Source organism: Symphalangus syndactylus, chromosome 18, assembly GCF_028878055.3.
Source record: "Symphalangus syndactylus isolate Jambi chromosome 18, NHGRI_mSymSyn1-v2.1_pri, whole genome shotgun sequence".
Taxonomy (NCBI): Eukaryota; Metazoa; Chordata; class Mammalia; order Primates; family Hylobatidae; genus Symphalangus; species Symphalangus syndactylus.
In genome coordinates, this window is record NC_072440.2 from 44,549,936 (window position 1) to 44,574,275 (window position 24,340).

Genomic DNA, 24,340 nt, shown 5'->3' on the forward strand with positions numbered 1-24,340 from the left:
CCACCCTGGATGACAAAAACACATATACCTTATACCTTAGCTAGAAAAAAAACCATAATTATAGCAGCAACTGATATTGAAAACTACATGAACGTATTATATGTCTTAACTAGTCCTTATAACAATCTTATAGGATACCCTTACTATCCCAATTTTTTAAACACTAGAGCAACAGAAATAAAAAGGTTGAATAACTTGCCCAGGTTCACAGAGCTAGTATACTGCAGACGGGATTGAACTCCAGAAGTCAAACTCCAGAGCCAAAGCTCTTAACCACTGCACAGTACTGCCTGTGCCGGGCAGATTGCCACAGATAGGAGGGAATCTGAGGAGAGTTGGGAGAAAAGGCACATCTACGCATGAGGAGAGAAGCAGTAAACTTGAGTGTGTGTACTGAACTTTTAGTGAACTGGGGACTGGCAAAACTCCAGGCAGGCAGGTAACAAAGAGATAGCCTTTTTCCCAGGTGGACATTTAGACGTGTAAGTCAAACGTCCGGGTTTTGTAAATGTGCTAAAAATTCCTGCCCTTTGTGTACTAAATACCAGCAAAACTTGTCTGACTTTAAGTTATATGTCTCAATTTTGATGCTTAAATACATTAATAGAAAAGAGAGTCTTAAGTAAATATTAGAATTTTTACTGACATCAAAACTGAGTTTAAGCATTATTTTAAGGTGCTAGTGAACGTTCACATTTAGGTGGCAACCTACTTTGTTTGCTAAAACAAGGCACTGCCAGTAAGTGCATTGTTCCTACTTCAGCCCCCATCATAGAGCTGGAACACGGTGAGGGTGGGGGCTTTTGTCTCAAACTGAAGTGCCAAACTGGAATTAAAAAAAAACCTCTGATTCCATCATGTTAATACTGCCTTGCACATTTTATAAACCATACCTGAAAACAAACAGGTCAAATCGTGGTTAAGCAGCTTTTGATGTAGAAGCCTGAGTTTAATTCGGTTTTACATTTTTAAAGTATTTTAGGTTTACCTAGCGCATTTAAGGAGCACTGGGCCCAGGTCCCAGAGAGATTAGTAAACAGAAATTAATTTTAAAGACTTTTCATGGGGAAAATAAAATGCTTTTAACTTGGACCATATCATTCATATCAACTACAAATACTGAGGAGAGGAAAACGTGGCACTGATATCTCTGACAGTCTTGTTTAAAATCTCTAGAAGGTGAAGCACAGGACCAAGAGATGTGCAGGAATATCACTTTATTATATGTCCTGTCTAAAACTACATTGAATTGGGTTTCAACAGTGCATTCTACAAAAAGGCAGTGGAACATTAGAAAAACACTGTGGTGAGATGGAGGGAGACACAAAATTCGTTGTTTAGTGTCAATTATGGTATTTACCTTTATTCATTGCTAACACCCAAATTCACATCTCTATCCCAGACCTCACACCTCAACTCTCAATTTGTGTATTCAAATACCTGTTTTACCTCCCCACGTGGATGCCTGGAAGATGTCTCAAGCATAACAGACTCAAACTCCTTATCTTCTCCATAAAACCTTTTCCTCCCCTCAATCCTTTCCATCTCAGCTAATGACAACTTCATATCTTCAATTATTCATGTCAGAAAATCTGGGATCATCCTTGACTCTCTCATACCCTACATCTTTCTCTTTTCTGAGACAGGGTCTCAGTCTGTTACCCAGGCTGGAGTGCAGTAGCATGATCATGGCTCACTGCAGCCTCAACCTCCTAGGCTCAAGGAATCCTCCCACCTCAGCCTCCCAAGCAACTGGGATTACAGGCACCAGCTACCACGCCCAGCTAATTTTGTGATTTTTGGATTTTTTGTAGAGGCAGTGTCTCACAGGCAGGTCTTAAGCAGCTCTCCTACCTTGGCCTCCCAAAGTGCTGGGATTACAGACGTGAGCCACTGTGCCCAGCCCCTATATCTTTATACCAAATTCTGTTGGCCTATATTCAAAATATATCCAGAATCTAATCACTTCTCACCATCTCTACTACCTACTATCCTGGTTCAAGGCACCATCACCTCTCATCTGAATTATTTTAATAGTTTCTTAAGTTTCAATTTAAGTGTTTTCTGTTTTCAGTTTAAGTGTTTTCCGTTTCTGCCTGCGTCCTTCTCCTGCCACCCACATTTATTCTCAGCCTGATTAATTCTTCTATTTTTCTTTTTTTGTTTTGTTTTTGTTTTTGGAGACAGAGTCTCGTTCTGTCGCCCAGGCTGGAGTGCAGTGGCATGATCTCAGCTCAGTACAACCTCCACCTCCCGAGTTCAAGCAATTCTCTGCCTCAGCCTCCCAAGTAGCTGGGATTATAGGCGCCCGCCACCACGCCCAGCTAATTTTTGTATTTTTAGTGGAGACAGGGTTTCAACATTTTGGCCAGGCTGATCTTGAACTCCTGACGTCATGATCTGCCCGCCTCGGCCTCCCAAAGTGCTGGGATTACAGGCGTGGGCCACCGCGCCCGGCCCAATTCTTCTAAAATAGTGTTGTACAACAGAAATACAATGTGAGCCACATACGTAATTTTTTTAATTGTTTGAGACAGGGTCTCACTCTGTCACCCAGGCTGGAGTGCAGTGGCACGATCATATAACTCACTATAACCTCAAACTCCTGGGTTCAAGTGATCCTCCCACCTCAGCCTCCCAAGTAGCTAGGACTACAGACATGAGCCACCATGCCTCATTTTTTTCTAAATTTTTAGTACAGATGGGATCTCACTATGTTGCCCAGGCTGTTCGTATGTAAATTTAAAATTTCCAGAAACCACTTTTTGTTTTTTTAAGAAAGAGTCTTGTTCTGTCCCCCAGGCTGGAGTACAGTGGCACAATCTCAGCTCAGTGCAAACTTCGCCTCCTGGGTACAAGTGATTCTCATGCCTCAGCCTCCCTAGCTGGGGTTACAAGCATACACCACCATGCCTGGCTAATTTTTGTATTTTTAGTAGAGATGGGGTTTCACCATGCTGGCCAGGCTGGTCTCAAACTCCTGTCCTCAAGGGATCCGCCCACCTCAGCCTCCCAAAATGCTGGGATTACAGGCATGAGCCACTGTGCCAGGCCCAGAAATCACATTTTAAAAACTAAAAAGAAATAGATGAAGTTAATTGTAATAATATATTTAATTCATAAAATCTACACACCCCTTGTCAGAACCTCTGTCTCCATCTCCCACTCTTCTGCCCCCTTACTCTGCTCTAGGCACACTCCTGTTTCAGGGCCTTTGCACATGCTGTTCCCTTTGCCTGGAATGCCCTTTCCCCAGAATAAGCATGATTCACTCTCTCAACTCCTTCAGGTCTTTGCTCAAATGTCAACTGCTCAGTGAGGCTTTTCCTGACCTCCCTATTTAAAATTCCTATAACCCCATGCCCTAAAGTTCCCATTCCCCTTTCCCCTTTCCTGCTTTATTTTCTTAGCTCTTTTTTACCATCTAACATAAACGTACATTTATTTGATTATTATGTCTCCTCCCACTAAAACATAAAGTTTATTAGGGCAGGAATTTTGGTCTATTTTATTCACTGTGATATTCCCAGCGCCTAGAAAAGTGCCTAATACATAGTATGAACTCAAAAAATATTTGATGAATAAATTAACAAATGACTAAAAGTAAACACTGCTTTTAACAATGAGCACAAGCTGTAACATCAGAAGGCAGAGGAAAGAGGTAAGGATGTCATGATGACCATTTAATGAAGACATGGCTGAGATTCCTTCCTTTCCTACTCTATCTATAGAGGAGAAATGACCAAGGGGAGATAAACTATGCCTTTTCTTGGAAGCAGTGGACAGGAGTCCTACACATAAAACCTAGCCCTGAGCTTTGAAGATAAGTTTAAGAAGGCTTTTATATCCAAGTTAAATCAATTAAAATAGGTTTTATCCAATATTAAGAGTTAGAAAAAAATGTAAAAACCATCCCCTGAATTAAAAGACTGCTTACGACTGAGATGCTATACTAAAAAAAGCTCCTTTCAAGGTTTTGCTAAATTCCATGATGCACAGTGAAGCCATATACAAGTTTATATTGAATATTTTCATTAATTCAGTCAAAATCTTGGGGATATTGTTTTAACTAAGCAACATTTGAGAACAAAAGGTAACCACTGGTATTTACATATGTTCATTCATTATTTAAATATTGTCTTTTGGTACTTGCATCCTGATTAAGCTCCATCTTTACAGTGAAGACTTAATTGAATGGAAACATGGAACTTTCTTTTTGACCTGAAACAGACTGACAGGTTTCATTGTTTTAACTGCCAACCCACTTGCCTGAGTACATAAGCCAGACTCACAGACCTCCTTGAATTCACCTAACCTTCAACATGGAGCCCCCTTTGTAATCTATTTCCTAAATCTTTAGAATCTAATATCCTATCTCCATCCTCATTACCCACAATCATCTCTTGCCTGAATTACTGCACCTAACTGGGCTTCAACCTTTGCATCTCCAATCTATTTTCCACATATCAGCTAGAGTAATTTGATTTTTTTTTTTTTGAGGCAAGATTTGGCTGTGTTGCCTAGGCTGGAGTACAGTGATATGATCGTGGCTCACTGCAACCTCTGCCTCCCCGGCTCAAGTCACCATCCCACTTCAGCCTCTGAAGTAGCTGGAACTAGAGGCACATGCCACCAATCCCAGCGAATTTTTGTATTTTTGTAGAGACAGGGTTTCACCTTGTTGCCCAGGCTGGTCTCAAACTCATGAGCACAAGCGATCCGCCTGCCTCGGCCTCCCAAAGTGCTGGGATTATAGGTGTGAGCCACGACACCCAGCCTTAAAGTAATTTTTTAAATAAAAGATCTCTCTCCTTTGGTCAGGCCTCTTCAGTGGCTTCAGGTAAAGTCTAAACATTTAATGTAGCTTACAAGGCACTGTATGATCTTACCATTGAGGCATGGTGACTATGGAGCAAAGAGCAAGGCTGTCTAAGTTTGAATTCTGGTTCTGCCATTTACTAGCTTTGTGACTTTGGGGAAGTTACTTCTCTATGCCTCAGTTTTCTCATCTATAAAATGGGGAAAATAATAGAAGCGATCTCACAGAACTACTGGGAAGATGAATATAATATGCATGAAGAGCATAATAAAGTTCCTGGCACCTAAGTTTTATTTAAGTATTAGCTATTATTTTCCCTACCTCTCTTCCATTTGACCCTGTGTTCTAGTCACTCTGTATTAAGTAGGCCCTATAACATTCCAGGAATCATGCTTCCAGACCCTCCCACATCCTGCTACTCTACTTGGAATGATTTCTCCCTCCTCTCTTCTTTCCACCCAACTCCTTCTCTCTTAGCTTAACTACAACTTGCTTTGGGAAGCCTTTCCAGGCCAGGCTAATTGCCCCTACTATGGGTTTCTGTGACATCAGGGCTGCCAGATGTCAGGATTCCCAGTTAAATTTGAATGTCAGATAAACAACAAATCATCTTTTAGTATGTTCCCTGCTATAATATACTAACTAATGAATAGTTTTTTCTTATAAATATGTCCCATGCAATATTTGGGACATACTCAATGCTAAACATTTTTTTATTTGACATTCGAATTAACCCTGTGTCCTGTATTTTATCTGTCAACCCTAAATCCAGTAAATCCTCTATCAGTAATCCTTTACCACACAGTAATCATTTAAACAAGTGCAACAAGTGGTTCTTTGTTCCTCCAACTACTATGCAGCTCTGTGAGGGCAGGGCCGGTGCAGTCTTACAGTTTTAGACCCAGCACCTGGCACAGCAGGCATTCCAGAAGACTGAGGAATACGTCCATCAAGCCAAAGCTCAAGCACTACCTGTTGGGAATTGACTCTAACTATAGGCAAACTCCATGGGAGTGCAAAGCATTTTCAGTGTGGTGCAAAGAGAGTCTCACGTTCACAGGTGGATCAAATGATGGCGCTTTTTTTCAGAATAGCTCCAGTGTGGCCAGGTGCGGTGGCTCACGCCTGTAATTGCAGCATTTTGGGAGGCCGAGGCGGGCAGATCACCCGAGGTCAGGAGTTCAAGACCAGCCTGGCCAACATGGTGAAACCCTGTCTCTACAAAAATACAAAAATTAGCCAGGGATAATGGCAGGTGCCTGTAATCCCAGCTACTCAGGAGCCTGAGGCAGGAGGATCGCTTGAACCTGGGAGACGGAGGTTGCAGTGACCCCAGATCATGCCACTGCACTCCAGCCTGGGGAACAGGGCAACACTCCATCTCAAACAAACAAAAAGAATAGCTCCAGTGTGATAATGCTGTTGACTCCCCAGTGACAGCTTTAAGGTGACCCGACTATTTTACGTTCAAAAAGGACACTGAATTTTCACATCTATTTTACTTGACCCTCAAGGCAAATAATAATATCCATATTTAACAGATGAGGAAACGGAGACTCAGAGGGGGAAATGTCTTGCCTAAGATAACCAATAAGAGAGCCACAGTTTTGCCCTCAGGAGTTGACTTCACTAATTAGATTTTCAAAAAAAAAAGAAAAAATAGGCTGGGCATGGTGGCTCACGCCTGTAATCCCAGTACTTCTGGAGGCCGAGGCAGGCGGATCACGAGGTCAAGAGATCAAGACCATCCTGGCCAACATGGTGAAACCCAGTCTCTACTAAAAATACAAAAATTAGCTGGGTGTGGTTGTGCGCACCTGTAGTCCCAGCTACTCAGGAGGCTGAGGCAGGAAAATCACTTGAACTTGGGAGGCAGAGGTTGCAGTGAGCTCATGTCTCACCACTGCACTCCAGCCTGGCAACAGAGACTCCGTCTTAAAAAAAGAAAAAGAAAAAAATAGACGGCCAGGCACGGTGGCTCACGCCTGTAATCCCAGCACTTTGGGAGGCCAAGGCGGGAGGATGACCTGAGGTCGGGAGTTCAAGACCAGCCTAATATGGAGAAACCCCCGTCTCTACTAAAAATACAAAATTAGCCAGGCGCAGTGGCACATGCCTGTAATCCCAGCTACTAGAGAGGCTGAGGCAGGAGAATCGCTTGAACCCGGGAGGCAGAGGTTGCGGTGAACTGAGATCATCCCATTGCACTCCAGCCTGGGCAACAAGAGGGAAACTCTGTCTCAAAAAGAAAAAAAAAAAATAGATGAAAGCATAATTCGATTTTAAACAGAAAAAAAAAAAGGAAAAAGGAGTCGACTTCCTGCTCTTTTCACTTTACCACACTGGCCACCTGGGCCAATATGAGAAAATCAGAATTCCTGGATTCTTTCTCCTCACCCAGAAAGCTTCTCTAGGAAGAAGTCTGGTATCTGAGCCCTCTCCACAGGTTCAATTGCTCCTCCCATAATGTTGCTCTTCCCAACAATAGTCTGAGAGACAGTAAGGCCTGGCACCACTCCCAGTGTTTCTTAGCTCGTCTCCCATGTTAGAGATGAGATTATTTATTTTTCAGACAGAGCCTTGCTGTGTTGCCCAGGCTGGAGTGCAGTGGCATGATTTTGGCTCACTATAACCTCCACCTCCCAGGTTCAGGCGATTCTCGTGCCTCCGCCTCCCAAGCAGCTGGGATTACAGGTGTGTGCTATCACCCCCAGCTAATTTTTGTATTTTTAGTAGAGATGGGGTTTCACCATGTTGGCCAGGCTGGTCTCAAACTCCTGACCTCATGTGATCCACCTGCCCTGGCCTTCCAAAGTGCTGGGATTACAGTTGTGAGCCACCACGCCCAGCCCAAATAACATTATTTAGGGCAGAATAGAGAGCTTGCTCAAAGTTACGGGGAAATAGGAGGAACAGTGATCAGAACCCAAAATCCATTCCTTTTCTTTCACCTGCATCTATAGGAGACACGATCCCACCATCTACTAAATTTTCATAGACAGAAACTTGCACTTTGAGTAGGCACATTTGTCAGCTTTCTTCTGGAATGAGGTTAGGTGGCTGAACCTGCTCTTGGTTTGGCACCCAGTAGCCTCGCCTCTGGAAAACACCGGGGTTGAGGGTACCTGAGCTTTCTGCCGTTGCTAAGTGCCTGTGAGGTTGATTATGGGCTACTTGTGCTCCTGCAGCTCCTTCTCCTATAGGGTCAGAGACCGACAGGAAGATTCACTCAGGCCAGAGAAGGGCTCCAGCTTCTCCCAGGACAGGAGTCTGTGGACTAAACCCGAGGCGTCTTGCGGAAACTGCCACGCTCGGTCGGCCTGGGAGTCCCCATTCCAGCTTTAATTTCCCTGAGTTTATCACTCTGAAGGAGCGGACGCAGGAAGCAGGGAAAAACCAAGGACTGGGCTGCCGGCGGGGCAGAAGGCCAGAAGCTAATGACCTAAAACGAAACAGGCTGTGAGCAATTCGATCGAACTCGAAATGCAACTTTCCAACAATGTTCTTAAACCGCTGTAGCCCCAGCTTACTTGGCTTGGGGTGAAAAGTGTGGGAGAAAGTCTTCACGGCCTGCAGACTTGCTTGCCGACTGAGGTTGATCCGGCAGTTTTCCGTTTTGTTTTGAGCGCGAAAGCCGTAGCTGGCTGGTGGAGCTCCAATCTATTCCGCAGCACAGACGGCCTTTCTGAGGCTCGCTCCCCGAGGCTGGCGGAAGGAAGGGCACTGGCTACTCCAGTACCCACCGAAACAAAACCCACAAACGCAACTGAATTAACACTATTGCTTGTTTGGGTCACTGAAGAAAACTTTTCCTGTGTTGACAGAATTCTAGCCCGACTTTCGTTTGGAACTGAAGATCAGACCTTTACAAAATTACCGACCTGGGTTAGAGGTGCCCGCACGTGTCGAGACCATCTGGCCAAGGACAGGGAGATGCCCCCTGGGAGAATCTTTTATCCGGCGCAGCGGAGCCGCTTGGCTGCGCCTGCCGCAGCCCCACTCCCACTCCGCGTGCCGGGCTCCAGCAGCGACCCGGGCTCCGGTTGCCCGGGTAACGCAGGAGGCAGGCGCGAAAGGCGGGTGCCTGGCGCGCGCTGCGGCTCCCCCTCCCCCTCCCCTTCTCCTCCCCCTGGCGGGCCGCGGAGGCGACGCGCTGCCAGCGCCCTGAGGCGAGTGGTTCTCCAGCCGGAAAGTCGCGGCTCCGGTGCCGCTCTGGGCTCAGCCAGTGAGAGGCCGGGGGTGTGGTAGAGAGAAGGAGCCGGCCTGGTACTTAGGACCGCGCCAGCCTCTGAGCCGGGCCTCCTTCGCACTTTCGAGTGCGCGTTTGCTGCCCGCCGCAGCACGGGTGTTGAAGGTAGTAAAGCGGCCACGCGGCCGCATCATGGTGACCCCCTGTCCAACCAGCCCCTCGAGCCCCGCCGCCTGGGCGGGGAGGCGGGACAACGACCAGAACCTACGCGCCCCGGTGAAGAAGAGCAGGCGTCCGCGCCTCCGGAGGAAACAGCCGCTGCATCCCCTGAACCCGTGCCCGCTCCCGGGAGACTCCGGCATTTGCGACCTGTTCGAGTCCCCCAACTCCGGCTCAGACGGCGCAGACAGCCCCTCTGCGGCGCGGGGCGGTAGCCCCCTGCCCGGCCTGGCCCAGCCCTTGGCGCAGCTAGATCTACAGACCTTCCGCGACTACGGCCAGAGCTGCTACGCCTTCCGCAAGGCGCAGGAGAGCCACTTCCACCCGCGGGAGGCGCTGGCACGGCAGCCACAAGTGAGGTGCTGGTAGAGCCAGCTCCCCGCCGCTGCTCTTCCTCTCCTCCCAGGCTCTCTCCTCTCCTGCCGGGTCGGCCCTCCGAGCGCCCGGGCCCGCGACAGCCCAGCTCCCGCCCCGAGTCGAAGCACAAGGGGCCGTGGGGGGGCGTCACCGGCCTCATTTTACAGATGGAGAAAAGTGGGGCGTAGACGGCTTGAGGGACTTGCCCCAAGTCCCAAGCTGGCTACTGGGGCACGGTAGAAAGGAATTCGTTTCTGGGTTGAGTCCGGACTCCTACCGAACTCGGGCAAGTTATTTAACACCCTGAGCTTCTTTCTTCATCTGCAAAATGGAACCCCTCCCCTTTGAATGCTGAGCCCTTTATGCGAGGTAATGTGTACGACGCTCCCTGCACAGCGCCAGGTCCCATTCCCGGTGTTCCGGCTCAGCACCGCCCACGCGTTTCCCAGTTTCCATTGCGTTTCTCTTTCTGAAATCTTCTTGCCCATCTCCGGGGAAGCTCCCCGATTCTTCTGGCCCTTCCTTCCCTTCCACAGTCCCTCTCCACCCTAAGCCCAGCGGGCCCGCCTCCCCCCTCCTTCCCGGCAGGTGACGGCGGAATCCCGCTGTAAGCTGCTCAGCTGGCTGATCCCGGTGCACCGCCAATTCGGCCTCTCCTTCGAGTCGCTGTGCCTGACGGTGAACACTCTGGACCGCTTCCTCACCACCACGCCGGTGGCTGCAGACTGCTTCCAGCTGCTTGGGGTCACCTCCTTGCTCATCGCTTGCAAACAGGTACCTGGGGCCTCAAACAGGTAGACGCGGCATCTGGGGACGCAGCCAAACTCCCGCGCCACTCCCTGGCTGCCCGTCTCTCCAGCGCGCACGATTCAGTGCTGGGTTCCCAGAACTCATTTTATCAGATATTTGCATACGCATATATCCCTTAGCCTTAACTTCACAATTTCTCCACAAACGAACAATCCTGTGACTCAGCCTCCAAAGAAATAGCCTAATAGACTAATAGCTGTAATCAGTCCCAAATAGCTCTTTTGGCACCTCTAGTCTAGTCTCCGAAAAAGCCTTCAAAATTTCCCAAGTTTTTCTTTGTTTTAGTTGGACAGTAGTTAGATCAACTGCGCTGGAAGTACGCACCAGGTCACTTACGTGGAAGCAATGGAGAGGCAGAGCCCCGGCTGTCTCTCTGGAAGGGAAGGGGAAAGTCCCGGGCTTCATACTGGGGTGGGCCTCGGGCCCTGGAAGCCGCAAGGCGGGGTTGAGTGCGCCCTGTGTTGCAGGTGGAGGTGTACCCGCCGCGCGTGAAGCAGCTTCTGGCCCTCTGCTGCGGCGCCTTCTCCCGGCAGCAGCTCTGCAACCTCGAGTGCATCGTGCTGCACAAGCTGCACTTCACCCTGGGAGCGCCCACCATTAGCTTCTTCCTGGAGCATTTCACGCACGCTCGCGTGGAGGCGGGGCAGGCTGAGGCCTCCGAAGCTCTGGAAGCGCAAGCGCTGGCGCGGGGGGTGGCGGAGCTGAGTCTGGCCGACTATGCCTTCACCAGCTACTCGCCTTCCCTCCTGGCGATCTGCTGCCTGGCGCTGGCGGACCGCATGCTGCGGGTCCCGCGGCCCGTGGACTTGCGCCTGGGAGACCACCCGGAGGCGGCGCTGGAGGACTGTATGGGCAAGTTGCAGCTGCTGGTAGCCATAAACAGTACTTCCTTGACTCACATGCTGCCCGTTCAGATCTGCGAGAAGTGCAGCCTGCCCCCGAGCTCGAAATAAAACAGATCCTTCGTTTCCTTTTAGTCCCTGGCCCGGCTGCTGGACCTCTCCCATAGCCTCAGAAGAGTGCAGTATTGGTCCACAGAGAAGGCTTCAGGATCTGCTTGGTCAGCTGCAGGTTGTAAATAGTGTACGATACTAGCATCTGGTATTTTATTTATTTTGCAGCGAGCACATGAGGAAGCTGAGTCTTTCACCAATAAACAGTTGTGGTTTGTCTAAATCCTGCAAGTGTCTGTCTGCGGGGAGGGAAGGTGAATTAAGCTCAGGAATGGTGGTGGTTGGCAACGTTTGTGGGATTTTTCCCTTCCCTCTGGGTCCACTCTGTAACTGGGATCTCTGTGGAAACACCAGGTCAGGTGAGGTCCTGGATACTGAATTCCAGAGATTAGTGGAATCAGGATCACCTGATGGCTTGGGTCCTGTGACCCTCGAATAGAACCTCATGCTATCCAGAGGGTTGCACTTGCTGGTGAGGCAGACGTGGGGCTGGGAAGCTTTGGGGACCACACAGGCACACAAGCAGAGGTGGGGGAAAGCCATATCCAGGCATGAGGAATCTCGTGTTCAAATGGAGCATGTTGGAAACCAAGGATTTGACTGTGGTCACGGCCGTCTCAGGTTGAGCCCATTTACCCTGCGATCACATGGTCCAACTGTTCATGCTACCACACGTGAGCCCAAAGTAACTGGCATAATAGTCATAATGGCTACATTGAGCATTAACTATGGACTAGGTGCTGTGTTCAGCATTTGTTATTTCATTCTTCCAGCAATTCTATGGAGCAGAGTCTATTATCCCATTTTTCAGAGGAGGACTACTGGAGCGCAGAACCATTAAACAGTGGAGTGGCCAGGACCTGAGTCTAGAGTCCCACTCTTAGCCACACTGCTAAATGTCCCCCACTTATAGGTTTCTGGTAATTCTCAAAGCACCCTCTTCCTGAGATAGGTGGCAGTTATTTACTCAGTGCTCCCCATTCAGTAGGGACTATAGAGAGCACATCTGGAGAGCCAGCGCAGTCTGTACCTCAGTCATGTTACGGGAATCGTTTTACAGATGAGAAAACCAAATTGAGAAATGAGAGAGGCTTGCTGGAGTTTTGACTCCACCTGTCATATTGTCTTCAGTCTCACTGTCATGAATCTGATGCAGGCACTGAATCTCAGCTCTGTCACCTCTAGCAAATTTCATATCCTCTCTGAGCTCTACAATTGATAGGAAGGTTGTTGTAAGCCTAAATGAGATTGCAAAGCTTAAGTGAGATTAAGTTTACGTGTTATAAGGTAGTATAGTGATTCAGCAAGTGGGCTCTGTATCCAATTTGCCAGGTGACCTTAAACAAGTCACATATCTATGCCTACGTCTCATCTATAAAATGGGAATATCGGCCGGGTGCGGTGGCTCACGCCTGTAATCCCAACACTTTGGGAGGCCAAGGCAGGCGGATCACGAGGTCGAGAGATCAAGACCATCCTGGCTAACACGGTGAAACCCCATCCCTACTAAAAATACAAAAAACTAGCTGGGCATAGTGGCAGGCGCCTGTAGTCCCAGCTACTCGGGAGGCTGAGGCAGGAGAATGGCATTAACCCTGGAGGCAGAGCTTGCAGTGAGCCAAAATTGCGCCACTTCACTCCAGCCTGGGCGACAGCGCAAGACTCCGTCTCAAAATAAATAAAAATGGGAATATCAATAGGGCCTGTTTAGTAGGGTGGAAGTATAGCTCTAATGAGATGGTCCATACTGATCCCCCAGCACAGGTCCCCCAGCACATAGAAGGCCCTCAAGAAATAAAGGCTAGTGGTAACCTGCACAGTGATGGGAGGAGAGGGGCTACGCAGAAAAACTTGGAGCAAAGAAACAGAGAGCAAATATGGGAAAATAACAATTTGCGTGGGGTTGAACATATGGTTGTTCATGGTACTGTTTTTTCAAATTTTCTGTATGGTTGAAAAAAGTGATAATTTTTGGGGGGGAAATCTGCCATGTTCCCCTGCACCTAGAATATATCAAAATGTATGACATATACAAATAAAAAGCAAACTCAAAACAAATTTAGAGAAACTTCTTTGCACTTCTCTCAAAGTGTGTCTTCCAGGTGTTCTCAGAGACAGGAGTGCCTTACTCTGGGCCCCTTGAATGCCTCTTCTGACATAGTGCTATGCTAAACTCTCTAGGAACTTTCTCCTCCTTGGCTGTGGAAGAAGGAAGTGGTGATCCCCAAGCTATTTGTGTAAAAGCTGCTCTGTGATGATGAAAAGGGAGGAGGAAGATCATATCATCTATTTCAAATAACAAATTATTAGGGCCCTCTGCTTGGTTGTAAGGGGTTGGGGTCTGGCCCCCAGGCAAAAGAATGACTTTGCGGGGAGTTGTCTTCACCAGTATCTGCTCCATTAATCAGCCAAGACTGCTATGAGTTACTGGTTCCAGAATCATCCAGACTAGGAGTCATATAATCATGCTATTCCAGTTCCTGTTACAACAGATAATGTGTAATGCCCGTATTTTTGTCTACTCCAACTTAGAACTCATTGACGAATATTTGGAAAATGGGCCTATCCTGGAAATTCTGTGATGATCTGCATGTGTAGAGATCTCCCCAAAACTCAGCTAAGAGCTTCCCTACTCATTTTAAAGGCTGGAAAGTGGGTGAGGATGGGGATGGAGATGGACTGGCTGGTGGTTGTGCTACTCAGAAACCAGAGGAAACAGGAGACAGGGCTAGGAACAAGTTGTGGGAAGCTGGAAATACAGCTGAAAAGGCTTTTTAAAAAAATCACTAATTTACCCATACTAAGCACCAGTCACTTTACATAAATAATCTCACTCATCTTCACAGCAACTCTATTGAAGCCAGTGTAATTTTTTTCCCTAAAGACCTAGGGCTCATGGACCTGGTCCTCAGGCACTCTGACCCTAAAGCCAGAGCTCCTCGCCATGAGCCATACCACACCAACTGTAGCTGGCTGACCTCACGTCAATTCAGTTTTTGCATCTACTCGTGGGTCAGAGGGTCTCTCAGTGTATTCCAGCTCTATCATTGGATTACCTTCCACCGCTGTTAGGGTATCTTGTTTCTTACTAGAGGCTCTTTCACTACTACTACTAGGTATAAGGGGAAAACAAGGTGCCCAGTATGGGGGCGGGGGGTACACAAAGATTCCAATTTCAGATGACTGTTCGAATTGGATGAATATGAGTGGTATTGAGAAAGGTCGCTCGCCTAAGGATGCCCCTCCCTAGGAGATGCCTCGGACTGAGGAAAATGCCCATTCCTTGGAGAGGTGTTGGGTTGGGAATGGCAACTACGACTGCGAAGAGACCAGCCAAACGTGGCGATGGGCCGCTGAGGCCACTAAGAGAGACAGGAACAGGGTTTTCGGGGATTCGGTACTCTCCACTGTGGCGTTTTCAGAAAGTGGAAGAGGGTTCGTAGTGTCACTTTTTCTTAACGGACGGTCTTTTAAAGGCTGTGCTCACGCGCCACTGCCGAGAAGAGTGCGGGGCTTGGGGAGCGGGGCAGGCTCTTGGCCTCAGGCTAAAAGAGACCACGTGGAAATCCGTAAGTCAGGACCCAGGATAAGGTTCAGGTTTGAGGGAAGGGGCTTCTGTAATAAGGGGGCTGTTCCAGGGCATCCCTGCCGGTATTCTACATCCTTACTAAATCCTGCAGGAGCGCAAAGGCCGGAGTCTAGCGCTGGCGGGTGTCACTCCACGTTTATTTCGTGCGCCTTGTGGCTGGAGTTGGAAGAAAAGGAAATAAGAATCGTTAACTTTGCCATTCCCCCTGTCCGTAAGCGGGAAGACCGTACTCAGGGCGAGGGAGACCGGCGCTCGCTCGCCCCTCCTTCTCCCTCTCTTCGCCTGGCGCGGCCGGGAGGCGGCGGCGCCAACGCTCGCCGAAACGGCGCTGGCGGGCCGGGGCCCCGCGCTGGCGGCTCCCGGGGGGAAGCCCGGTTGCCAGGTTGGGTTTAACGCCTCCGCCCGCGCGCAGATTGTCCCGGGCTGAAGGCGCCACCTCTGGCGCTCAGGCGCGAGCCGCCCCTCCCGCGCGGCCGTCCTCCCCCTCCCCCGCCGTCTCTCAGCACCTCCTCGGCAGCCCCTCGACTCCTTCTCGGCCACGCGCCTGCCCCAACCTCTGGCTGGCTTCGGAGCCTGCAGGCGCAGAAGGGAGTGCAGGGTGTGGATCGCTGCCCCAGCCCGGGCCGCCGCCTCCGAGCAGTCGGCACCGGGAGGCAGGAGGCACTATGCAGGCGTGCGGGGGCGGCGCGGCCGGCCGCCGGGCCTTCGACAGCATCTGCCCCAACAGAGTGCTGGCACTGCCCGGCCGGGCGCTGCTCTGCAAGCCGGGGAAGCCGGAGAGGAAGGTGGGGCGGTTGATTCGGGCCGGGCGGGGTCTGCGCGCTCCATGCCCCGAGGGCTGACCCGCGTTCAACGTTTGTGTGCCCGGCCAGTTCGCTCCTCCGCGGAAGTTCTTCCCCGGATGCACAGACGGGAGCCCGGTGTCGGTGTACGAGGATCCCCCGGACGCCGAGCCCACAGCGCTGCCAGGTGAGCCCCGTGGCACCCACGCTACCCCTCGGGTTCCCCGCGCCGGGAGGGTGCGGCGCGCACGGCTCGGAGGAGCTTCTCTCCCCCGAGCTCTGACGTCCTAGCGGCGAGCCTGGCGAAGAGGCTCAGGGCCCGCCCGGCGCGTGTCTCCCGGTTTCCCCGCGCAGCCCTCACCACCATAGACCTGCAGGACCTCGCTGACTGCTCTTCGCTACTCGGGTCCGACGCGCCGCCTGGTGGTGACCTGGCCGCCTCGCAGGTACCTCCCCTTCTCGTGGAGCCTCGTGGTTTCACGCAGCCCAAACCCTCCTCCGGGTTGGTGGTTTTAATTCCCCAAAAGCTCCTCTCGGGTCGGGAGCACAGGCACACTCAGCTGGTGAGGGGAAGCATCGTGCAGGCACCTGAGCCTCCCAGATCAGAACTTGTACCAACTTGGTACAGTCGGGCTCACCTGGAGGCCTCCCCTCCTATTCCCCTCCCTATCTACTCTTTGGAGCTGTGACAAGATTGCGCACTGAGAGACCAGGCGGGTGGCTGGGAGCAAAGTTGCGCACTGGGAACCTGTTGCATGTCCTATCAGTTCTCCCAACACCCCCTTCCTGGCCATTTTCATTCCGTGCGTATATAAGAAGAGTGGAGGTTGATGGATAACTTCTCTATCAAGACTGGAAAAGAGCAAGAGAATTTGCAGTTGGAAGAAGCAGGAAGGACAAAGGACTCTGGAAGTAATCTTGCAGAAAATGTTCTTCTCTGCAGAGACAGTCAGTCCTTCAGCAATTGGGCACTTTTTCAAAGTCCTGTTCAGCCCTTCGAAAAGCTCTAGTCACTTGCCATGATGGGGCAAAAAGGCACTTGACTTTTTTCTTTTCCCCAAAACCTGTCTTCTCGCTCCCATCCCACTTCCACCACTTGCGGGTGCTGACGCTTCCCAGGCAGAGAAGGGAGTCTCCCAGCACTGGTGTCTGGGAGGCCAGAAGCCTGGCTCATGGGTAGGACATGAAGTGCCCAGAAGGACAGGCGGTCTTAAACAGATGCAACCCCCAGGAAAAGTGCCAGTTCCAGCTTCCTGGCAATAGGTCTGGGGTTTGCAGACAGGTCCGGTATGGAACTCTTCAAAGACTTGACCACCTCCCAGAACTGGGAGTGCTGGTGGAGCAAAACTCAGCCCTCCTCCAAGCGCCTCCTAGAACCTTGGGCTAGAGCCTAGAGACCCTCAGTTTAGGTGGCTGCTGAGAGCAGAGATTGTTAAGGCAAGAGTTGGGAGTGGGCACTGCACTGCAGAGGGCATTTAATTGTTCTTTTTAGATCTGGATGATCAGATAAGGAAAGATAATGCCTCAGCATCTTCCAACTGACCCAGAGGCCTAGGTCACTCCCTTACCCCAGCATGTTTATTGTGCAAGTAACAAAACCCAAGCAGCTCTCGTTGGATGTTTGTCTAAGTATACAGATTTTACATTTGGCATCATGCTCTTTGTTAGAATTTTTTTCTTGCATTTGTAGTTGGAGAAATGCCAGATTTATCTAATTGGGGAGGTAGAATTCAAAGTTTCATTTTGTTTATTTTCTTTTTCTTTTTTTGAGACAAAGTCTCACTCTGTCACCCAGACTGGAGTGCAGTGACATGATCAGGCACACTGCAACCTGGACCTCCCAGGCTCAGGCGATCCTCCCACGTCAGCCTCCCAAGTAGCCAGGACTACAGGTGCACACCACCACAGCCAGCTAGTTTTTGGTTTGTTTGTACTTTTTGTACAGATGGGGATTTGCCATGTCACCCAAGCTGGTCTTGAACTCCTGTGCTCAAGCGATCTGCCTGCATCAGCCTCCCAAAGTGCTGAGATTACACGTGTGAGCCACTATGCCCAGCCTCAAAATTTCAAGGACAGAGCTCACATCAGATGGACCAAAATATCCAGGATTTTTCCTGGGAAAGACAGAGCTGATTCAGAGGAAAGAGGCCCCTAGGGGAGAAACACTCAGGGAGACCTCTGGGACACTCAGATCACATTTCCCCATTCCTTTCCTGCTGGGGAAGGTGGACAGAGAGAGGAAGTGCTCTAGAAATGTTTGAGGTTCAGAATGGGCCAAAACCTGGATTGGCATAAGAGGTAGCATTTCCAGGGCCCCAGTTCCTGAGTTGGCCTCCAGTCTCCTCATGAGAATTGAGCCCCTTCAACCAGGGCAGAACTCATGCTCCAGGACATGTCTGGGGCCCTCAGCCCTTCCTTTCTCATCTCTTTTCTGTTATAGTCTCAGCATCCAACTAGTGGCAGAGGTGCTAGAGGCCTCCCTGCTTGACTCTTTTCTCCCAAGGGAAAACTGATACTCGTGCATTCTTTGAAGTTAGGGGCAGAGTAAGTTCCTCTTCCCAGAAATATCTGAATAGTAAAGAAGGGCTTTGGGGATAACAGTATGATGAGCACAAAGGAATGAATCAACAGTGCATTCAGTATAATAAGGTCTTTCTGGTGGGCCATTGGATGCATCATCTCTTACCATGGCCCTTGAGACTCCTGTCCCCTTCCCAGTGCTGTCTTCGGTGGAAGCCAGCTTTCCTAAAAAGAGAGAAAAGCTAGAGGAAATGAAGTATGGAGGCACGAGGCCCTATTCCACTACTTCAGAGCTGGGTGACTGGTAACTCTCTGAGCTTCAGATTCTTCCTCAAAGAGGAATCAGTTCCCAGGCCCCGCCTGCTTCCCACACTGGTGTGAGGATGAACTGAGAGACTGTGTAAAAGCGCTTTTATCAACTCTAAATGTCCGTGAATTAAGGGAACAAGAAGGCCCATGCGCCTCCAGCCCCTTAGGGTCTCCTTTCCCCTCACACACCCAGACACTCTACAGGAAGCCGGGAGAGTACAGTTCAAAATGTTGGAGGTGCACCGGCTGTACGAGAAAAGTCTACTCCCAACTTCTTGGGAAACTGAAAGAGCAATGGAGGCCACACTGGCTGTGCGCAGAACAGAAGCATTTCCCATATTCTCCTGGCCCCTGGAATCACAGCTTTCTTCCCGCTCGGTTGCAGGGGCGGGGCGGTTAGCTGGGGCCAAACCTTGGCGGGAAACGCGGCCTCAAATTACTGCTCGAGGCCCCTGCACGCTGTTGGGTCTTGGGTGGAAAGATCCGGTGTTCAAGACGTGCTCTCAGCTCCTACAGCAGCGGCTCGGTGGCCGGTCGCTGGTGAGTGGGAGCTGAAATTTCGCAGGCGCACGGGGAACCGCCGAGCCTTACGGAGGCGGCTGCTTAGCTGGTTGGTGGGTGGCGGGCTACTCGGCTGCCCGGAGCCGGCGCTGGGCCTCCGCGCCGCCCGTGGAAGGACCCATTGCCGCCACGCAGCTGCTCTGCAGGAGCCGCGAACTGCTGCCCCTTCCCCCAGTCAGTGTCGTGCTCCGTGCGTCCCGCTCCCCACCGTGGCAGTGCAAGCCTGCTGGGTTCCCTGTCTCGGATGGGGCTTGAATTTTCGGGTACGAGACTGGGCTGGCGACGTGAGTGCGAGCAGACCGCCGCCGAGCCCGGGAAGAGGTCTGTTGGTCTGGAAAGGGTTCCGGACCCGCCACAAAAATTGTTTTATTTGGGGGGACTTAGGGGTACAAGTGCAGTTGTGTTACGTGCATATATTGCATAGTGCCTGCCAGATTTTTAATAGGGATGCCAATGTTTATTGAAGGCTTTCTAACGCCAGACTCGTTAACTAGCGTACACCTCTGGTTTATTTCAGAACCATTCCCTCCAAACGGAAGCAGACTTCGATCTGCAGGATTTCAGAGACACGGTGGATGATTTCATTGCAGGCAAGAGCAGTCTCCTGGCAGTTAAATAACAGAGGGGATGTCCGCCACTCCCAAATCAGACTAGTTCAGATTTCGTGGTCGTGAAGGTGGTAAACCCAGCCAACTGTCAACGACTCTCCAGCAACTCATCAAAGAGTCAGGCTTTTCCATATTTAGGACATTTCTCTCCCCCGTGGAGAAGTCGAACCGCTGGATCTACATAGCGCTTTATCTGGGATCGGTGTGAGTTCCGGGAGAGGGAGCCCTATGCTGTGGTGTGGCAGGGGAGGTTGAGTGACGAGTGTGCAGGGGATCGAAGGCCTGTGTGACGTGCAGGCCCAAGGAAGTTTTCTTGATTGAATTCAGGTAAACTTAACAGGCGTATGTTGGATACCTGCTGTGTATGTACAGGCTATCAGGAAGGGCCTCGTAATCAGGCGTTTAGGAGTAAGGGGTGCTTAATTTAATAAAGAAAAATCTCTACATACACCCTACACCCAGAGTGGCATTTTGCTCCTGTAACTAGCTGGGCATGAGTTTGAGGCTGCAAATCCGGCTCCTGCTCTTCTCCAGACTCATCCTCTATGATGTCGCCTACCCTGGCCAGCGGAGACTTCCCTTTCTCTCCTTGCGACATATCACCATTCAGGCCCTGCCTCTCCCCGCCACTGGACCCAAGGGCCCTGCAGTCACCACCGCTGCGCCCTCCAGACGTGCCCCCGCCTGAGCAGTACTGGAAGGAGGTGGCGGACCAGAACCAGAGAGCGTTGGGAGACGCGCTTGTTGAGAATAATCAAGTAGGGACACTGGCCTGGCGACCAAGAATCCTGGGGCAGCGACAGGATATAGAGGGTGGAAGAGGGGTTTGCAAGGGCGAGGATGAGGTCCTGTGAGTTGGAACCAGTGGACTGACTGGTGGTTCACGTAGCTGCCATTGCTCCGGTGGCTCCACCTGTTTCCAAATTCATTAAGTGGTAATAATTCTACCCCACCTGATTTTTATTTTATTTTATTAGTTATTATTTATTTATTTATTCATTTTTTTTTTTGAGACGGAGTCTCGCTTGCTCTGTCGCCCAGGCTGGAGTGCAGTGGCATGATCTCGGCTCACTACAACCTCCACCTCCCAGGCTCAAGCCATTCTCGTGCCTCCGCCTCCCAAGTAGCTGGTATTACAGGCGCATGCCACCACACCTGGCCAATTTTTATATTTTTTGGTAGAGATGGGGTTTCACCATGTTGACCAGGCTGGTCTGGAACTCCTGACCTCAGGTGATCCGTCTGCCTCAACCTCCCAAAGTGCTGAGATTATGGGCGTGAGCCACTGCACCTGCCCATTTTATTTACTTTTAAAAATAGTTTTATTTGGAGGGATTTAGAGGTACAAGTGCAGTTGTGTTACATGCATATATTGCATAGTGCCTGCCAGATTTTTAGAAGGGACGCCAATATTTATTGAAGGCTTTCTATGTGTCTGGCCCTGGACTTACCAATTTATCCCTTCTCTTCCCACTTAATGTTCACAATCATTGAGCTAGATACTCTTACTAGCCCCGTTTTACAAGGAAATCGAGACATAGAATTGTTGAACTTCAGTGACAGAACCTAGATCTGCCTGTTGCCCAAGTCAGTACTCTTTATCAGCACGCTACACTGAGGATTAATGGAGATAAATTTTGTCCAAGTGCTTTGTTTAAAAAAAAAAAGTAAATTGATTATTATTCTCACTAGCGTAAATGCCTGTGCGTCCCCATTTCCTGATGAGACGTCAGGATCTGGGTTTGATTCATGCCAGATATGCAGACGAGACCCAGCACAGTGCCTACCCCTGAATGTTTGGGTCTCCTCCTGCAGCTGCACGTGACATTGACCCAGAAACAGGAGGAGATCGCCTCGCTCAAGGAGCGGAACGTGCAGCTGAAGGAACTCGCCAGCCGAACCCGGCACCTGGCCTCGGTGCTGGATGTAAGTGGGGCGCGGTCAGTGCATCCCCGCCCCCAACCCTGCACCCAGCATCGGGACCCGTGGGGGCCCCGGAGAGGAGAGGACCGCTGGGTGCGTGGTGCGTAGCGCGCCCAGGTCACCTTTTGCACGCCCCGAACCCGGAGGGTCCTGCAGGCCCCAGGGCGGCGCTCTTCCCTGTCTTTCGTAGAAGCTGATGATCACACAGTCCCGGGATTGTGGGGCGGCGGCCGAGCCCTTCCTGCTCAAGGCGAAGGCCAAAAGGAGCCTGGAGGAGTTGGTCAGCGCTGCGGGGCAGGATTGCGCGGAAGTGGACGCCATCCTGCGGGAGATTTCCGAGCGCTGCGATGAAGCCCTGCAGAGCCGCGATCCCAAGCGGCCCCGACTGCAGCCAGAGCCCGCGAACACTGACACCAGGCCCGGGAACCTGCACGGCGCCTTCCGGGGGCTGCGCACCGACTGCAGCCAGAGCGCCTTGAACCTGAGCCACAGTGAGCTGGAGGAGGGCGGCTCCTTCAGCACCCCCATCCGCAGCCACAGCACCATCCGAACCCTCGCCTTCCCCCAGGGCAATGCCTTCACCATCAGAACAGCCAACGGGGGTTACAAGTTCCGCTGGGTCCCCAGTTGAGCTGTGATGTGGTCCCCCAAAACACTGCCCTGTATTTCCACTGAAGTGCCTGGAGGCTTCCCAGAACTTTCCCTTCAGGTTGAATGCCACCCTGAAACATTTTTTCAGGAACAAAAGCATCTTGATACCGATGCATTGTAAATTTCTGCTACAAAACATTGTATAGTCCCTCCCCTTGTCACAGTGAAACTGTGTGTATATATATATATGTCACATATGTCACAGCCAATTTTAAAAGTATTTATTTTTAGCAGCTTTGAATTATGTATTTTTAGAGCAGGGAAGGATTTAGAAACCATAGTTACTTTTATAATTATATAATGCTCTAATATTATAAGAAGGAAAAGAAGGCTCTAAGAGGTTAAGTAATTTCCTGCAATGGGAAACACTGGAACCTTTCAATCACTTTAACTAGTCACTTAAGGACTCTAGGCCCAGAAGCCTGGTTTCTGGGTGAATGTTTTTATACATCACTCCACTTCCCTCAGTCCTGAAAGGACACCTAATTTTGTTACTATTGAAAATTTTTATTTTGGTGGCCAGAATACGAAATCGGGAGAGGTAACCTGAACAGTTGTCTTAGGAAAAGGCAGATTCTTAGAGGCAATGGGCTATCAACAAAATAGGTGCTAAGCACATTTGTTTGTAATTATCATTCACATAATTTAGAAGATTTATGGTAACAGTTTATATTCATTATCCATACAGTTCTATTTGTGCAAATAGAATAACCACCTAAAAAGCAAACAGTGTTAATGAGAAATATATATTGTTTTAAGAAAATAGCATATACGACATGAAAAAGAGTGTTCCCCCTTTTTTTTTTTTTGCCAGAAATCAAGTGTGGAAATCTTGATCAAAGTAAAACTACCTATTTGAACTACACAGATAAAACTGGGGTGCACAGTCATATTGTACATTTCTTGGCTCGATTTATATAACTTGTAAGAAAAACTTAACTATAAAAAGTCAGTGTGCCTTCACTTTGACTTGACTTCTATTCCCTTTTGTCTGGGATTCTTTTTTCTACTCATTTCTGAAATTATGTGAGTGGCATATGTCAAGTAGTGATTTGTCCTGACCTTCACAGTTCTTAACATGAGGGCTACTTCTTGCTCTTGGGGGCCCAGCTTGGGCACGTTTCCAACTGTGTTACACCACACCGCATTGCTGGTTCTGCCCTCTGAGAGGAGATATCAGGTAACAGGTGACTTGGCAGTGTGGCAGAACCTGCTCTTCCAGTTTGTCATGTATGTACTGCTATCTGTATATAAATAGCCATTTAGAAACCAAAAAAAAGGTGATAAACTAGACCATATTTCCTCATATTTTGTCTAACAAATGGACTCTTAAAAAGTACAGTGGCTGGCCCAGAATTTTTTTTCATCAGCTCAAACATAAAGTTACCACAGTTCAGGATAAGAAAAAACAAAAAATCACTTCCCCCCAAACCTCTTAACCTGTCCTCCAAAACAATCAGCTTGTCACGTCTTTTCCTCTCTCCTTAATGAGTATTCTTATAATGCTTTACTTACAAATAACCAAAAAGTTTTAAATATATAGGTTTTTTTTTCTGTATGTCTTATGACTAGAGTTTTTAAAATTACATTTCTTCCTGCCTTTAAGATTATATCCCTATAATTGTCATGTTAGCCATTGGTAACTTGAACTGCTTAAGTATCTTTCACTTCTGAGGCAGGGGTTGCGGTGGGAAGGTGGAGGTGGGGGCATCATCTTGTGGCCTAATGGTACAAATGACTAAATTAGTTAGTAGTAGAGTTTACAAATTAGATTCATTTGTTTATTTAACAGATATTTATTATTACTGAGAATCTTAGTACTACAGATACTAAGTAAACAGCAAAAGAACAAAACACAAAAATCTTGCCCTCATGGATCTTACTTCCTCCTGGGAAGACATAACTACCAAACAAATAAATATATACATGCTATGAAGAAGAGTAAGGATAGAGAATTCTGTGTGTGGCATAATAAGAAATACATATTTGGTCTTTGTCTCTGGTTCCTGGCTTCTGGCTTCTAAAATCCTTGGACTCTAACCAGTGATGA

General features: G+C 49.4%; 2 protein-coding genes and 1 long non-coding RNA gene across 3 annotated transcripts in view; 2 read left to right on the forward strand and 1 right to left on the reverse strand.

Moving 5' to 3' along the window:
- LOC134733454 (uncharacterized) overlaps positions 1–8,853 on the reverse strand; it is a 51,444-nt gene extending 42,591 nt beyond the window's left edge. The window contains exon 1 of the long non-coding RNA XR_010116909.1: positions 8,701–8,853. This is a non-coding gene — a long non-coding RNA (uncharacterized lncRNA). The remainder of the gene's footprint in view (positions 1–8,700) is intronic.
- A 95-nt stretch (positions 8,854–8,948) lies between these two features.
- On the forward strand, positions 8,949–11,570 carry CCNO (cyclin O). Its single transcript, XM_055253162.2, has 3 exons — positions 8,949–9,581; positions 10,173–10,358; positions 10,862–11,570. The coding sequence occupies exons 1-3, from the start codon at positions 9,201–9,203 to the stop codon at positions 11,345–11,347; spliced, it is 1,053 nt and encodes a 350-aa protein (XP_055109137.1). The 5' UTR covers positions 8,949–9,200; the 3' UTR covers positions 11,348–11,570.
- Positions 11,571–15,403: 3,833 nt separating this feature from the next.
- On the forward strand, positions 15,404–23,206 carry MCIDAS (multiciliate differentiation and DNA synthesis associated cell cycle protein). The gene is made up of 7 exons (XM_055253161.2): positions 15,404–15,721; positions 15,809–15,905; positions 16,073–16,164; positions 19,626–19,698; positions 20,251–20,474; positions 21,532–21,642; positions 21,830–23,206. Exons 1-7 carry the CDS (start codon positions 15,602–15,604, stop codon positions 22,268–22,270), a joined length of 1,158 nt encoding a protein of 385 aa, XP_055109136.1. The 5' UTR covers positions 15,404–15,601; the 3' UTR covers positions 22,271–23,206.
- The last annotated feature ends 1,134 nt before the right edge of the window (positions 23,207–24,340 follow it).

Bases quoted from the DNA above. Each gene is read 5' to 3' on its own strand.
- MCIDAS (XM_055253161.2), top strand. From the start codon at position 15,602: ATGCAGGCGTGCGGGGGCGGCGCGGCCGGCCGCCGGGCCTTCGACAGC. The intron at 15,906-16,072 runs GTGAGCCCCGTG...TTCCCCGCGCAG, and splicing joins CGAGCCCACAGCGCTGCCAG to CCCTCACCACCATAGACCTG. The intron at 20,475-21,531 runs GTAGGGACACTG...CTCCTCCTGCAG, and splicing joins CGCTTGTTGAGAATAATCAA to CTGCACGTGACATTGACCCA.
- CCNO (XM_055253162.2), top strand. From the start codon at position 9,201: ATGGTGACCCCCTGTCCAACCAGCCCCTCGAGCCCCGCCGCCTGGGCG. The intron at 9,582-10,172 runs GTGAGGTGCTGG...CCTTCCCGGCAG, and splicing joins CGCTGGCACGGCAGCCACAA to GTGACGGCGGAATCCCGCTG. The intron at 10,359-10,861 runs GTACCTGGGGCC...CCTGTGTTGCAG, and splicing joins TGCTCATCGCTTGCAAACAG to GTGGAGGTGTACCCGCCGCG.